We start from the raw sequence: 17,092 nt of genomic DNA on the forward strand, positions 1-17,092 counted from the left end.
CCAAACATGAGCGGTTAGTAAGGGAACTGCAGTGCCCAAAGCACGAGGACCACCACTCCGAATCCCAACTCAACGCTTAAAGGAGAAGAAGATTTGTTCTCAGGTCAGGTTCTGTAGCTATGGTTCATACTCCTTTGCTCTTGCATGACTGTATTTACTCATACCAACTATTTTCAAATTTGAAGGATGGAATTGAAACTCCAATGGCGCAATAAGTATGTTTTAAACTTGTTTCTTTAACTAGTTTGCTGTTGTAACCTGCTCAATGTTGATTTCAGTTTTAATTGAATAAACAGTTATGTTCTCATGTCATGCACATTACAAGTGTTGTTATTGCTCTATAGTTACCCACACTTATATTATGTCTATTCTGCTTTGTCTTGAACAAATATTATTTGAACTGTGTCTCTATCTTGATTTGGCAACAAAAACTAGAATGATATAGACCATAAAGTGACCATGGTACATAGATATATGTTTGTTTCATGCTGTTATCCTGTCCACTTTACTACTGAACTCATTTACTAAAATGAGTTTCATATACAACATGGTAAACATGTGATGTGTCTGCTTGTTTCTCTTTTAGAATGCGGACAAAATATTGGAGAACAGTACCGTGTTATCCAATGGTAAAGGAAGTAATGCAGATAAGGTTCAAGATAGTGAGACATCCCTGTTGGTCTCCAAGAAAGCTGATAAAAACTATCTTGACGACGGTGAGGGAACCCAAAAGTCCTGTCTTGATGTAGTGTTCGAGTTACTGGCCACTACTGCTGGCACAAGCTCTTCGAACTCGCTGCCTGAATCAGTTCGTCTTCTTGAGTCTCAACTTCAAGTTGAAAGACATCGATCAGATGTGCTGCAACAGGAAGCTGAAGGACTGAGGAAGTCCCTGCAGAATTCAGATGCATATTTTCTAGTGCAACAGCAAGCGCTGGAGGATTTAAGCGCCAAACAAGAGAAGGTTAATAAGCTTGCTAAGCATCTTGCCAGCATTATGGGTACCCAGGATATTGTTTCTTGAGATCTTCTGAAGTGGTTTCAGTTCTGGATTTGTTTTGCTACGGCGTTTATTTGCGCTGGTCGACAACTTTGACAACCAGTGTATATGATATGCTGCTTTGTTCCCTATATTTGCACTGGTGGCGAACTTTGATGCCAAGTGGATGTAATATGTGTAATAGCCGTGATAGCCTAGCGTTAGTTGCTTGCGTATTTATTTCCTTGTTGTCTTGTTTATTTGTTTGCTTGTAGTCATTGCAGTTCTTTTTCCGCGGTTAGCTAGTGGCTGCAATAACCTATTTTTAAAAACTAGGCCACAATAACCATGGGCTAATATTTACTGTAGTGACACTGGGCCTCCTACTGGCCGTAGAAACAGTGGGCCTTGTACGGGTCATAGAAACAATGGGCCTTCTACGGGCCGTAGAAACAATGGGCCTTCTATGGGCCGTATTATCAATGGGCCTTATACGGGCCGTATAATCGATTGGCCAAACATGGGCCAAACAGACCGCATTATGGTCGTAAACGGGCTAGAGTTGGAATCGTCCATTCATGGGCCGACCATAATGGGCCATCGTTAATAGTATGTATTTGATGACGCTATGAAATCGGCCCAACGTATTAACGGACCACAAACGGGCCGACTGTAACCACGGGCTGAATTTGGCCCACAAGCAGAAAATGACAGTAACGGGCCGTAAGTAAACGAATGCTGGAAATGAGCCCAAGAATAAATGGGCTCTGAGAAGGCCGAAAGATAACATGGGCTGGAAACGGCCCAACGGAATAACGGGTCGTTAATGGGTATAAAGTGATACACTGTTCATTACGGGCCAGTTTCACCATGGGCCGTTAATGGGTGTAAAGTGATACACTGTTCATTATGGGCCAGTTTCACCACAGGCCGTTAGTAGGCCAAGAGTTACATAGGGCCTCATATGGGCCGAAAGACGTCATGGGCCATACATGGGCCAGAAGTGAAAATGGGCTGGAATCATATTGGATGGCCCAGATGACGCTACTGGGCCTAATTCGGATAGGGCGTAACGGGCCTTGGGTTAGCGGGCTGTAAATGGGCTATATTCGAACAGGCCGTTAACAGGCTTTCTATGGGCCGGCCTGCCAGCTTTTTACCAAGTCAAACGGGCTGGCCTTTTCACAGGAATGGGCCTCTGTTGGGTTGTGCCACGTGTCGACGTATCATAGGCGCCTATCTGACCCACTAACAAGCTGACACGTGTTTTGTCCGGCCAATAAGAATTTTACATGTGGAAATTTCCCATTGGTCGGGGCTGTTAACGGGTTATCGGATCCAAAACCCGACCCGATAGCTTAACGGTGTTCCGTTATGGTGGATGCCACGTGTCGGTCACCCTTGATGAAAGCACTTCTGTGACGCGCGATTTATCATCATGGAAGTGGACACTTCCATGATGATAATTTTGGTAATGTCATGGAACACTTCTACGACAGCACAGGTATGACTATCTTGATTCTGTCATAAATTTGTCATGGATGTACATGCATGACAAAAAACCGACCTACTGTGACAAACACGTATCATCACGGAAGTGTTTTTTTGCGCGGACTCCGAGAAGGAGAATAAGCGGCTTCGGCGCAGCATTTTTAGTAAGTGCTTGAACGAATCCTGCTAAAGGAGTTCGGCGAAGAAGTCGACTAACAGCGTTATGTCTGTACGTATGCTGACGGGTCGTCCCATGGAGGAAATGCCCGGGTCTGTGGGTGATCTTCTGTCCGAGCTGTCACATCTGCACGAACAAGTTCGGCAGGTGATGGAGGGCGTTGCCCAGGCCTTGTGGCCGGCCATCTCCCTGCCAGAAGGCGTTGCAGAGCTTGCGGAGAAGCTGAAGGAAGCACGGCGGCGCTTCCGTTTATGGAAGATATCAGTCTGCCGACAGGGTGCCAGAGAAGCCTGGGCCATGGTGAAGACACGGTATACCAAGGGAGACCTGAATCACATGGCCGAGGTCGGACCTGTGGGGACCGACGGAAAAGAGATCCCCGTTAGCTTAGTTTATGGGCAAGTAGAATTAGCCGCAAAGTATTCTCAACAGGATTGTAAGTTGGACCGCCTATTGGATGGTATAGAGGAGGAATTTAGTCAGTCCGCATGACTATGTAATTAAAGCGACATGTATAATGCCTTCTAGCCGGATTGTAGATCATTTGTCGTTGCGGACCTTTTCGCTTCAACCTCCAGGCCTGATAGTCCGGAGTGAATCCGAATACCCGCTCAGTTATATAAAACTGGGGTATGCGTGGAGACCAGGCGTAGGGGTTATTAGTGCTTTATTAGACAAGTGCCCAACTAGTTATGTTATATTACATGGGTAGTAAGAAACATCTTCCAGGGAGAATAGTTCCGTTAAGGGTTCCTTTCCCTGGGTAAGCATGCCCTAAAGTGTATGTCCGGACTGCGATAAGAAACGCAAAAAAAGCATCTGGGGTCAGATATGGACAATAAATAAAAATCATCTTTTGTTCACCGACCGAATATTCCCTTAAGAACGCTAACTTTCGGCTTCACCCAGTCTGAGGTACACATTTGGCTGACCCGGCAGTAACAATCGCAGAGGTGCTCCCCTTATGCCCTAGCCGAATCAACAGGAACGTAGGGCATAAATACAAGAGCCAGGCAACCCAGCTTGGCCAAAACTTAAGTCATATCGATGCATATAATGGTGAAAAAAGGTACATGCAGAAGTAGAACACATGTGTTGGGCATGAAGCCCGGATAAATAATTTAAGCTTCTGTGAAGGAAGCCCCCAGGTATGAAGAGTGCGGCTAGCGCATCTATAATGTGTAAACAGGGCACAAGGTGACCCTTGAAGGCCTAGAGAAATAAGAAAAGAAAGAAAGAAAGGAAAACAAGACAGATAATGTATTTGTGAAAAAATGGACAAAGGGAGGGGACTAACATAGAGTCCGGTGCTAGGCGTAGAATCTTCGGAGCCTGGCCACGTTCCATGGTTTCGGCTCAAGTCGACTAGTCGATGCATCCCGCAGTCGGTACGCTCCACCGGTCAGAACTTGGTCAATAATGAAGGGACCTTCCCATTTGGGCTCGAGCTTGTTCTTTTTCTTATCCGGCAGGCGTAGAACTAGTTCGCCAACGTTATAAGTTTTGGCCCGTACTTCTCTGCTTTGGTATCTGCGAGCCTATTGCTGGTAAAATGTGGAACGGGCTCTGGCTACGTCGCGCTCCTCCTCCAAGGTGTCCAGACTGTCCTGCCGATCGAGCTCAGCTTCTCTTTCTTCGTACATGCGCACTCTAGGTGAGTCATGAATTATGTCACAGGGTAAGACTGCCTCTGCGTCGTACACCATAAAGAAGGGTGTATATCCGGTACTACGATTCGGCGTGGTCCGCAGCCCCCAGAGTACGGAGTCGAGCTCCTCTACCCAGTGCGTGTTAGACTCCGTTAAGGAACGCACTAATCTAGGTTTGATGCCGCTCATTATAAGACCGTTTGCTCGCTCGACTTGACCGTTGGTTTGTGGGTGATAGACTGAGGCATAATCGAGCTTGCTGCCCATTTTGCTGCACCAGAGTTTTACCTCATCGGTCGTGAAGTTCGTGCCATTATCAGTGATGATGCTGTGGGGGACGCCATAACGGTGTGCAACCCCGGATATGAAATCTATCACCGGTCCGGATTCAACTGTTTTAACAGGCTTGGCTTCTATCCATTTGGTGAATTTATCCACCATGACCAATAAGTATTTTTTCTTGTGGGTTCCCCCTTTAAGGGGTCCAACCATGTCAAGCCCCCAGACCGCAAAGGGCCATGTAATGGGGATTGTTTGGAGGGCGGTGGGTGGCATGTGGCTTTGATTTGCAAAGAGCTGGCAACCGGCGCAACGTTGGACCAAGTCTTGTGCGTCTGCCCGGGCCGTTGGCCAAAAGAATCCTGTACGAAAGGCTTTGCTTACAAGAGCCCGGGCTGCAGCGTGATGACCGCCGAGTCCGGCGTGAATTTCTGCCAGAAGATTCCGCCCTTCCTCTTCGGAGATGCACCTTTGAAGGACTCCGGTAGTGCCTTTCTTGTACAATTCTCCCTCATGGACCCTGTAGGCCTTGGATCACCGCACTGCGCGGCGTGCCTCATTTTGGTCCCCCGGAAGTTCCTGTCTAGTTAGGTAGGACAGGAATGGTTCTGTCCACGGGGCAATAATGGCCATTATTTCGTGGGCTGAAGGTGTTATTTCGGCGGTGGAGCCTCCGATTGTGTCAGAGAGTTCGGTATCGCGTATTTTGGTCGGGTCCGGACTGTTGTTACTGGTGTCCCCTTCCCATGCTACGGATGGCTTGAAGAGCCTTTCCAGAAATATGTTGGGGGGGGGGACCGCGTCGCGTTTTGCGTCGATGCGGGCGAGGATATCCGCCGCCTAATTGTTTTCCTGAGCCACATGGTGAAATTCGAGTCCTTCGAACCGAGCTGACATTTTTAGGACGACATTTCTATAGGCCGCCATTTTCGGATCCTTGGCGTCGAAATCTCCGTTTATTTGGGATATTGCGAGGTTTGAATCCGCATGCACCTCCAGGCGTTGAATGCCCATGGAGACTGCCATCCGAAGACCATGCAACAGAGCTTCGTATTCGGCTGCATTGTTGGAATTTGTATACAATATTTGCAGTATGTACCGAACGGTATCTCCGGTTGGGGACGTCAGGACGACGCTAGCCCCTAGACCGGCCAGCATTTTAGAACCGTCGAAGTGCATGATCCAATTGGAGTATGCGCCGTACTCTTTAGGGAGTTCGGCCTCCGTCCATTCGGTGACGAAGTCAGCCAGTACTTGCGATTTAATGGCTCAGCGAGGTTTGTATGTTATGTCGAATGGGAGGAGCTCAATGGCCCATTTGGTAATCCGGCCCGTAGCATCACGGTTGTTGATAATATCATTAAGTGGCACTTCCGAGGCTACTGTAATCGAACACTCTTGAAAGTAGTGTCACAGTTTCCGCGATGCCATGAATACCGCATATGCTATTTTTTGGTAATGTGGGTACTGTGATTTGCATGGAGTGAGGACAGTGGATACATAGTATACCGGCCTTTGAAGAGGGAATTTGTGTCTGTCCACTTCCCGTTCGACAACGAGCACCGCGCTTACAACTTGATGAGTTGCCGCAATTTACAACATCATTGGTTCGCCGATGTTTGGTGCGGCCAGGATCGGGTTGGTTGCCAGAATGGCCTTTATTTCTTCCAATCCGGCTGTGGCCGCGTCCGTCCACTCGAAGTGTTCGGTGCGCCGAAGGAGGCGATAAAGGGGTAAAGCCTTTTCTCCCAAGCGGGAGATAAAGCGGCTTAGAGCCGCCACGCATCCAGTTAGCTTCTGGATTTGTTTGAGGTCTGTTGGGGTAGCCAACTGTGACAACACTCAGATTTTGGCCGGATTAGCTTCAATACCTCTACTGGAGACAATGAATCCCAGGAGCTTTTCGGCTGGTACGCCGAAAACGCATTTTTTCAGATTGAGCATGATGTCATATGTTCGGAGGTTGTCGAATGTGAGCTTCAAGTCGTCTATCAAAGAGTCGACGTGTTTGGTTTTGACGACCGCATCGTCTACGTATGCCTCTACTGTTTTGCCGATTTGTTTCTCCAGACATGTCTGAATCATGGGCTGATATGTTGCGCTGGCGTTTTTGAGCCCAAAAGGCATTGTGTTAAAACAGAAGGGACCGTATGGTGTGACGAATGCCGTTGCGGCTTGGTCGGACTCCGTCATCTTGATTTGGTGGTAACCGGAGTATGCGTCGAGGAAACACAATGACTTGTGTCCTGCAGTAGCATCAATGATTTGATCGATGCGTGGGAGGGGGAAGGGATCCTTTGGGAAAGCTTTATTAAGGTCTTTGAAGTCGACAAAAGGCGCCAGGATTTGTCCTTCTTTGGTACCATCACCAGGTTTGCTAGCCAGTCCGGGTGTTTTATTTCTTTGATGAATCCGGCCTCCAATAACTTGGCTAGTTCCTCTCCCATGGCCTGTCTCTTAGGTTCAGAGAAATGCCGAAGAGCTTGCTTGACCGGCTTGAATCCCTTTAGGATATTGAGGCTATGCTCGGCCAGTCTGCATGGGATTCCTGGCATGTCTGAGGGATGCCAGGCGAATATGTCCCAGTTCTCACGCAGGAACTCTCGTAGTGCGGCGTCCACAGCGGGGCTTAGTTGTGCCCCGATGGAGGCTATTTTGTAGGGTCAGTTGGGTGGACTTGGAATTTGACTATTTCATCCGCTGGTTTAAAAGAGGTAGACTTGGATCTCTTGTCGAGTATCACGTCGTCCCTGTCCACTGTGGAGCGTAGCGTAGTTAATTCCTCGGCCGAGAGGGCTTCGGATAATGCCTCGAGGGCCAATGCGGCTGTTTTGTTTTCGGCGTGGAGTGATGTGTCCGGATCGCTGGCGAGAGTGATGATTCCGTTGGGCCCGGGAATTTTGAGATTCATGTACCCGTAATGGGGTATGGCTTGGAAGATTGTGAATGCCTCCCGTCCTAAAAGAGCGTGATAACCACTGCTGAACGGGCCACTTGGAATGTAATTTCTTCGGGCCTGTAATTATCCGGCGTGCCGAATACCACATCTAGTGTGATTTTCCCAGCACAACGTGCTTCCCGACTGGGGATGATTCCTCTAAAGGTTGTGCTACTTTGCTCAATGCGGCTCTAGTCTATTTCCATCTTTTGAAGAGTTTCCTCATAGATGAGGTTTAATCCGCTGCCGCCGTCCATGAGTACCTTGGTGAGTCGAAAGTTGTCCACGATTGGACTGAGGACCAGTGCGGCTGGTGCTTGGGCTGTTCGGAATTTAGGTTCGTCACTGGCATTGAAGGTAATAGCCGTGTTACTCCATGGATTTATTGCTGCTATGTGGCAGATTTCCGCCATGCTATGGAGTGTTCGCTTGCGTCTATTATTCGACGCGAAGGTCTCAAAGACCGTTAACACCGTATTGTTGTCCACGGGATGGTGCTCTGTGGTATTTGGGAGAAGTAGATCCTCACCACTTTTGGCCACCTGCCGGAGTATCCAACATGCTCTAAGGTTGTGCGTTGGTATTGCATCCGCTGTACTATGAATTTTGCAGGGTCCGTTGAGCCATCCCTCCAGTACAGTTCCTTGCCCCGTAGAGGGTTTTTGCTTTTTGGTAGTTAACCCGGGTGTATTGTGATAATGCACCCTTTTATTTCGGACTGGGTTTGTGTTCAGGGCCGGATTATCCCAAAAGTTTGTTTCGGTTTTCCAGGCACTTTCCATCGCACAGTACTTTCGTACTATGGCGCTAAGTCAGCGAAGCGTGTTATCTCACGGCGATTTATGGCGTTAAGGATTCCCTTGTCCGTGAAATTATTGCGTAAAAATAAGATTGCGTCTTCCTCGCGACAGTCCTTAACCTTGTTCACCGCAAGGAGGAATCTGGCCCAGTAGTGATGTACTGTTTCCTGGGGCTCTTGCCTGATATGGGAAAGGTCGCTTGTGTTTGGGTGGGTGGGTGGAATTGAATCAAAACCCCTACCCGATCTGGGATCCAAGGGCCGAGGAGTTTCCAATTTTGGAAGTTCCGGTTCCGGGATGTTACCCGCTACTCCTGGTCCGCTGCCTGACTCTAAGTTCAGGGATTGGATGTTGTCCTCCCGCGAACGGGCGTCCGGCTCGGAGAGCTCGGGAATCCGGACATATTTGGTCCTCGGGATAGAGGAAAGGTCGCCGCATTGTTCCTCCACCACTGCAATATGATGGGTGACCGGTGGAGAGTTAATCTCCCTTTGATCGGGTTTAAGCCCAATCCGATCATAGTCTGTAGAGACTCCCAAGGTGGCGATGCAATCCAAGAGCTCGTTTAAGGAGGAGAGCTCCATTGGATCCATCTGTTCGGCGAGTGCCGATTTGACGTGAAGGCTGTTTTCGATGACCCGAGAATTCATCGTCGGCGCGGCGGCCGAACAGGCGGTCATGATGAACCCGCCTAGCCGGAGAGTTTGGCCGACAGCCAAAGCTCCCCCAACAGTAGTATCATCTTTAAATACGAGACGAGACATTCTTCCTTCTGGCGACGGCACAGATGAACTCTCAATGAAAGCACCAATGTCGGTGTCAAAACCGGCGGATCTCGGGTAGGGGGTCCCGAACTGTGCGTGTAAGGCGGATGGTAACAGGAGGCAGAGGACATAATGTTTTACCCAGGTTCGGGCCCTCTTGATGGAGGTAAAACCCTACGTCCTGCTTGATTAATATTGATGATATGGGTAGTACAAGAGTAGATCTACCACGAGATCAGAGAGGCTAAACCCTAGAAGCTAGCCTATGGTATGCTTGTATGTTGTCCTACGGACTAAAACCCTCTGGTTTATATAGACACCGGAGAGGGCTAGGGTTACACAAGGTCGGTTACAAAGGAGGAGATATACATATCCGTATTGCCTAGCTTGCCTTCCACGCCAAGTAGAGTCCCATCCGGACGCGAGAGGAACTCTTCAATCTTGTATCTTCATAGTCCAACAGTCCGGCCAAAGGATATAGTCTGGCTGTCCGGAGACCCCCTAATCCAGGACTCCCTCAGTGACCATTAGGCATTTCGGTGGGACCGATATGATCAACTCGGTGGGGCCGATGTGCTAGGGTTAGGGTAAAACTTCATCTCTGTTTAACCAATTACACAAACTCGGTGAGACCGATTTTGGTAATAAGCAAAACAGAGAGTTGGTCAGGCAAACTCAGGGGGACCGATTGCTTATCTCGGTGGGACCGAAATAATTGCAACAGGAAACAGAGAGTTTGCAAGCCCATCTCGGTGAGACCGAGATCCCATCGGTGAGACCGAATTGATTAAGATTTTTGGCAGTGGCTATGTCAAGTGAACTCGGTGGCGCCGGATGTATCAAATCGGTAGGGCCGAGTTTGACTTTTGATTTGGGACATATGTGGATATAAGAAAGTGGTTGAGGGCTTTGGAGCATATCACTAAGCACTTTGAGCAAGCAAGCCATTAGGCAACACCTCATCCCCTTTTAATAGTATTGGCTTTCCTAAGGACTCAATGTGATCTTGGATCACTAAACTGAAAATGTAGAGCCTTGAGCTTTTGAGCTTGAGCCAATCATTTGTCCTTAGCATCTTGAAGAGGTTCCACATCCTCTTGTCCATGCCACTCCATCTGTTGAACTTCTCTGAAATATACTAGATAAAAACATTAGTCCAACAAGAGATATGTTGACATTAATTACCAAAACCATCCAGGGAGCACTTGTGCTTTCAACATGGCCTGACGCCAATGGGGAGGAGTTGCTCGAGTCCTTCAAAATCCACCGACTAGCTTGATGATGGACTACGGACTCCGAGATTTTTGTTTTTGCCATGCTAGGGTACGTAATGAACATAAAAGCGAACAAAAACTTTTGTTGTGTATCTGTTCTACTTATTTGGGTTTGAGTTATCAGTCATGAATCCTCAAACCTCATGAATGTTGCTACTCTCCAAGGTTTTATTGACCTTATGCATATCACTTAATCATATGTTTAATTCTTTTAGTCATTTGTCGCTTGGTTCATGGCAACTGGTGTTTGCTCCGTAGAGAAGCACGGGTAATTTCTTACCTAATGCTCATTATTGATTGCCATGTAATGTATTTCTTAATACATATATTAGTTGCGAACATGCATGGTGGGAAGGTGGCATGCAGGGACAGGAGCAACCTACCCTCCCATGAAACAAGTCCACAGTCAAAAGCGAGCGGAAGTATGAGGGGCGGTGTATGGACTAGGTGCAAGGGACGGTGTATGGAACATGTGTGGAGAGGGATTCACGGAGGGCGGCCCTCACGAGTGATCAGGTGGACAGTTCACCCATCTTTGGCAAGGGCAGAAAGGAGGATAAGCGGCGACATGGATGGGACACTATTGAAATGGAGGACAGGGACTGGGGGAGGGGTCCTTGCGGCATGCTTATTAGGGTAGTGGCATATGATTCTTTTCTCCCGTTGAACACATGTGCATGTTTGCTAGTATGTCATAAAAGGAGAAACAATGTTCTATTATCCATTATAAGATATAACAATAGTACCATTGTTTCATCTGTATGCACTGTTACAAGATACAAGAAAAGTACCATTCTTTCATATGTACATAGTTTTACATGGCACTTTTTCCTTCCTCGGACTCTTGCATAAATGCCCAGTCACTTTGATACTTATTTTATTTAATTGGCATGTGAACTAGGGAAGGCATGCTTCAAACGATATGCGACACCGCCTAGGATGAGTTGAAGGGACAAAAGAGGAAGGAGTATATAACTATCTCAGTCTGCCCTGAACGTTGGTTGCAAAAACAAATTTTGTGGTTGTGTTACCTTATTGTATTTTTAAACCATCTCCTCACACAATAGAATGTTCTACAGTAGAAATACCTTAATGATGTGCACTGTTTTGCACTTGGAATGGATTATGTTCTTACATTGTGAGTGCATGTCTTTTAGAAAATTCCATGTCTGATTTTACAGTGCACTGTGTGTTTCTTGTCATTTCCAGCTAGGAAGATTCTCAAATGTCTTGAATTTATAGAATAATTGCAAGATCATTTAGGTTAGACCAGATTTAATTTTTTTCCTTTTTCTGGATAATGATCGATTTGCTTCCGTTTAAGAAAGATTGAGTCCATTGATACCTGGCATCATGCAAGGTAATAAAAAATGTTTGACTAGACAAATAGAACGTGAGTATTTTCTATATCAGCAAGGAAAATGAACATTTAAGGAAAGCAGCCCATTGTTCTAAAAAATTCAATACCTACACCTGATGCATAAAAATCATATATTTTATGATTCCACTAATAATATTGGTGACTCTAAACATTTTATTTTAGCTGTGCGTCATTGCGCAAAAAATAAGATGATGCACATTATTATGGGTTATCAAAATTGGGCTAAGCTTGAAAAGTATTCAATAATTCGGCCCATAAGCTGCAGCAGCCCACCTCCCTCCTCCGACGTGGCCTAGTGGCCAAAAACGTTTCCATCAAAAGAAGGAAAAAGGCCCAAACAAATTTCCATCTGCATCGCCCTATTCCTGGCCCCTGCCCATCGCAAAGATCAGAATGACCGCGGCCTGCCACAAAACCCTCGGTCTAAAGTGGACCAGCCCCAGCCCCTGCCTCGGTCTAAAGTGGACCAGACTCTAAACCCGACGACAACAAGCAATGAGTTGAGAAAGCTCACGTGTGGACCAGCCCTTGCGTCAGCTCCTCCCAGTCCTCGAACGTGCCCCGCTCCAAGCCTCCAGCAACCAGTGCGCCTCGCCTTTTCAGACCGGCAGGCGCCAGCCCGCAAGCTGAAAAACAGCGAGTCAGCAATGGTACATTACAATTTGAATTGAATCCCCTGTATTTGGTAGCTATTATGATTCTGCAGGAAGTCGGCGACAGTAAATTGTGATTCTCTCGGTAGCAACTATCATTTATAAACAAACTATAACAAGCTGAGAAACAAGATGGGGGAATCAAGGATGACGATATCATCACTCATTTATAAACCCTAAACTCATTTCTAGAAGAAAGAAAAATCACACATTTATTAAAAACTAAAGTATGTAAAGTTGTCATCTAATTTTTAAGCTTTCTTATCACTCTGTATCGCATCCGCTCTATATTATTTGAGATATTTACACCCTGATATGTTGAACAATTAGTACTCTACAATGTTATTATATTTCAGGAAGTTGTCAGGATATGATCAATTTTATACTCTCCAATCTCCATTCAGTAATCCTGATCGATTAGTACTCTATGGTTTTTTTTTTATCAAATCTATTAAGCTATAAGTCAAAAACAAGGCATGGTATTGTTACAAAGATATAACCCAATCTGGAAATCCTGGGCACGCCCCTGAACCTAAAGAGCTCGCTCCTCTCTCGTTCAGGACAGACACCTGACCTAGACTGCGTATCCTTCTTTCCCACACGTTCCAGAGAGCAGCGATAAGAGCAGGGGAGCGAACTTTACCGGAAATGTCGCCAGATCTGTCGAGGACGAACTGATCCAAAATGGTGGACCGGCCAAGGTAGGCCGGACCAGAAGTTGGGGGGGAGACGATGGCCGCCGTGCCGCTAGACCTAGAAGTTGGGGGGAGACGATGGCCGCCTCGGATTGGGGGGGAAACTGAATTTTTGGGGGAGAACAGAGAAGAACGAGGGTTTGCAGTTTTGTACTGCGCCAATTCTGAAAATATACGATGCAGGTGCATTTTGGGAAAGCGATAAAATAAGAGGGGATGAAAAATGCAATTCATCTTTTCAATCCAAAAAAATGCAACAAATATCCAAACACTTGATGCAAATTCGGCTTTGGACACTGCTTGATGCAAATTCAAAACCGTGCTATGATCAGCTTATTGGTTCCCCCATTTCCTATTCCCAAAGTGAAAGTTATATACAATATACATGCATCCACTGGCGACCACTGGCTAAAACCTCAAGTTCGTTCAAACTACCATGTTCGTGTGTATATCATCGTGGCCACCACAGCTCTGCCACCGAGGGAGTGATGAGCTTCCGCAAGTCGCCGGCAATGGCGAAGCAACCGGCCAATGTGACGGCTGTTATGAACAAGGGGACCCTGCCTCGCTGTTCTTGGACGTCTGAGGTGAAGAGGTGGTGGCCTCTTCAGGTTCAGTTCTGTCTTTCGACGTCGACTCGGACGGCTCCGTCGGGGTTTTCAGTGAGAGCGAGCTGCCACTGCCGACCTTCTGCTGCTCTTCCAGTATCCTCTGCAAGTATTTCGCGTGTTCTTCTATGCGTAGCTGCAGCTGCCTTTGCACCTGGCCAAGATTAAGCACGCAGATCATCAGAAAACCGACAATCTCCAGACAACTTTCTAAGATGAACTTCAGAGTTCAGACACATGTCGGAATTCTGACACGCATGACAACAGTGAACTGCATTTCAGAGCTTTAGACTACCTCTAGCTGTTCATGGAGCTGCTTCTGAACCTCCATTTGCATCCGTAGAGCTTCTGCCAAGTTCCTAAGAAAAGGAGAAGGGAAGAGATGTAAATTTCTAAGGTCAAGGTGTTTGCTATGCATGCACTCCGGTGTAATAATTCAGAGAGCTCACTTGTTTTTGAACGGATCGCTTCCACTGCTACCCGGTTGTACTTTCTTAAGGTCCGAGGAAGCCTTCTTTTCTGCAGACAACACCATGCATCAAAATTCAGAATCGCAAAAGGCGCCGATACCGATTACTTGTGAGCAATATTTATCTTCTGTGGTTTGTTTACCTTCTTTGATCTCTGGAATATACTTTGCGTGTCGGTACTTCTGTTCAGCAAAGACAGGCAAACTATAAGTAACAATGAAAAGAAGAAGACATGTTTGCTTTCATTTTCAGTGAAGCGGGAAAATAACCCTGAAGTAGTACCTGCAAATGACTCTTTACATGGTAGATGGTCAGGCCTTCCACTTTCATAAGCTTCAGAACGCCCTTGGGAGTTGCTTCTGAAATAACAGATGTTGAAGTGAACTATTTAGAGTGGAAAACAGAAAATTTTATAAATACATTTGGGAAATGAAAGCAGAGCAGCCATCTTACTGTCAGGCCCTTCGAGCTTGTTCACTGCCTCTACGAAACGCTCGTGGAGCTCCAGTGTCCACCTCAATCTTGACTTGTTAGCTGCTGCAGATCCAGAAGATGACCGCGACGAGCTAAGCGGCAGTTTAGCCGGAGATCCTGGATTCTGCAGGATCTGGTTGGAGCAGGATGAGACCGGAAGCGACGACATTTGAGGCGGCGGCGTGTCGTATATGTCCTGAACAACAGCATATCAGATGAAGAAGAATACTAGGAGTGAGTTTCAGAGATGCTGCAGAAGTTCAGTGGAGAGCTTTTCACCCTCACACTGCAATAAATAAAAATGCACCAAATGGCAATGGGCTCACATCTAATTGGGGGCTCTCCTCATTATCGGTGATGGCGATCCCTAGCTGCTCAGACAAGAACTGGAACTCCATCTGCTCGGCCTCGGCGAAAGCAAACGCTTGGTTTTCACCATGGAAGCTGCCATCAGAAGCATCTCCAGCAGAAAGATTGAGGAAGTCTTTTATGTCATCTGCCTGTTCAGCCTCGTCATGAACATTGCCTGTGTCACCACTGAGCTGCAGGGAGGAGGTTGATGACTGCCCTGGGAGAACCTGCTGCTCATACTTGGGAGGGTGAGGCAGGAAAGGCAGAGCACCCATTCGCCGGCAAGGCGCCGAGTTTGTCGAAGATGATGAGAATAAACTTGTGCAGAACGTTGAAGAGTTTGAGGCCATGGGCTCTGAAAAATTGGGGTGCGAGACATGAGACAATGGACTTTCAGGATCAGGCTCAGGGCTTCTTCTCTGAAGGTTAAATGGCAGGCTGCTTCTTCCCAGGCTCGACGTTCGGATCAGCTCGGTCTTGATGTCTGATGACTGACTGGTGGATGACAGATTATCATCCAACAGCCCAAGGTGGTCCAGTTTAGAGTCCAGCAGCTTATGAACTGAAGACTGTGTGGATCCACAAGCATAAGAATGCGTGGTTTTGTCCGGCGTGGCGATTGGCTTCACGGCAACAACACCATGGGAGCTCATGCTGCTTCAGTTGATTAGTGAGTGGCCTGATAATACACTGCTGAAGACACAAGAATTGATGACTGTTAGTACTTACCCAAACAAACAGTTCATTCAGAGTTTAAATGCAATTCAGAAAATGTATATACTGAAGCTTCTCGGGAAGAATTTTGTGTGCATGCAGAAGTTGTTTATGACCACAGAATGCATTTTATGCTTGAGCTACCATTAATTCACACAATGTCATGACTTCTGGGCAAGTGATGTAATTTGTGATGTAGCAACAGGATTAGATCTGAATGAGTAGTGGTGATTAGCACCGTTACTGCACACAGCACACACAGCACAGGCGCCAAATTCAGAGCATTAGAGGTCAAAAGGGATAAAAACAATAGCAGGCAGTTCGACACTTCTTGATGCTCCATTTGGGGCAAATAAAATCCACCTTTCATCGAAATAAGCAGGCAGTTCGATATGGTATAAAGACAAATTGCTGTTGTTTACCACAGCTCGTGAGAAATCCTGTCAGCGCTGAGAGAGGATAAACGGGAACAGAAATCTGAAAGAGGACAAAGTGGCACATCGACCGGAAATGGGAAAAACAAAAGGCAAACCAAATCAGGAAGCGAGCTTTATCCCCCCTTTCAAATCACATATTCCAGCACTAACCAACAGAATAGTTAAACCTAAAAAACCATTAGAAGAATGGTTAAATCTCGCCAGAACAACGCAAAGAACCATGGCTCCTACTGTAGATTGGAGCCGGGGAACCAATGAGATAAAATGCATGAGGGATCTGTGTAACCTCAGGCAGCCTCACCTGGATAGCCAGAGAAGAAGATGGACAGCAGAGCGAGGAGGAGATTCAGAATCTGCGAGATGGGTTGTACGGCTAATCTGATTCAGCCTCCACTCTCTTCTCTTCTCTTACCCAACAGCAGCTCCCTCCTCCCTAGAGGCTAGAGCTCTCTCTGGAGAGAGAGAGAGTCAGAGAGGCCTAAGAAAAAGTCCTATCTATCTCTCTCCCTGGAAATCATTGGTGTTTGGTGACTATACTGCACCTTTTCTTGTACTACTCCAACTCTATTCTGGTTGGCTGCTTTGCTTCGGTCTCTCAGATGGCCTGTTTAAATTTCCAGATTGCCTATGAGTAAATGTGTAGCCTTTCTTGTCCTATTTTTGTATATGTGTTTTGATTATTCATGATTTTCTGACGATGTTAGCTAAAATACGCTCCCTGTCAGCGCTTTTTTTTCTTTTTAATAAAACATTGGTAACTGGTGAGTGCAACCAATTATATAATAGAAAAAACGGGAGATTGTTAAGAGCAAAAGGCATCGCATATTGCTAAGAGTAAGATGGATGGAGCAAGCGACCATGACTTCAAATTAAACTAGTACTGATAGTGTGTCTGACATAAGCATAGGGCTAATCAACCAGCGACAATAGAAAAAGTGTGAGATGCATGGAATCTGG

At 46.6% G+C, this 17,092-nt stretch overlaps 1 protein-coding gene across 1 annotated transcript; it reads right to left on the reverse strand.

Moving 5' to 3' along the window:
- Positions 1-13,342: 13,342 nt before the first annotated feature.
- Positions 13,343-16,686, reverse strand: LOC119330234 (protein PHOSPHATE STARVATION RESPONSE 3-like). Its single transcript, XM_037603349.1, has 8 exons — positions 16,437-16,686; positions 14,960-15,677; positions 14,613-14,829; positions 14,442-14,518; positions 14,302-14,341; positions 14,139-14,208; positions 13,985-14,048; positions 13,343-13,843 (listed from the first exon to the last, which is right to left on the reverse strand). Exons 2-8 carry the CDS (start codon positions 15,635-15,637, stop codon positions 13,625-13,627), a joined length of 1,365 nt encoding a protein of 454 aa, XP_037459246.1. The 5' UTR covers positions 15,638-15,677; positions 16,437-16,686; the 3' UTR covers positions 13,343-13,624.
- Positions 16,687-17,092: the final 406 nt, after the last annotated feature.

This window comes from Triticum dicoccoides, chromosome 7A, assembly GCF_002162155.2.
Source record: "Triticum dicoccoides isolate Atlit2015 ecotype Zavitan chromosome 7A, WEW_v2.0, whole genome shotgun sequence".
Lineage (NCBI taxonomy): Eukaryota > Viridiplantae > Streptophyta > Magnoliopsida > Poales > Poaceae > Triticum > Triticum dicoccoides.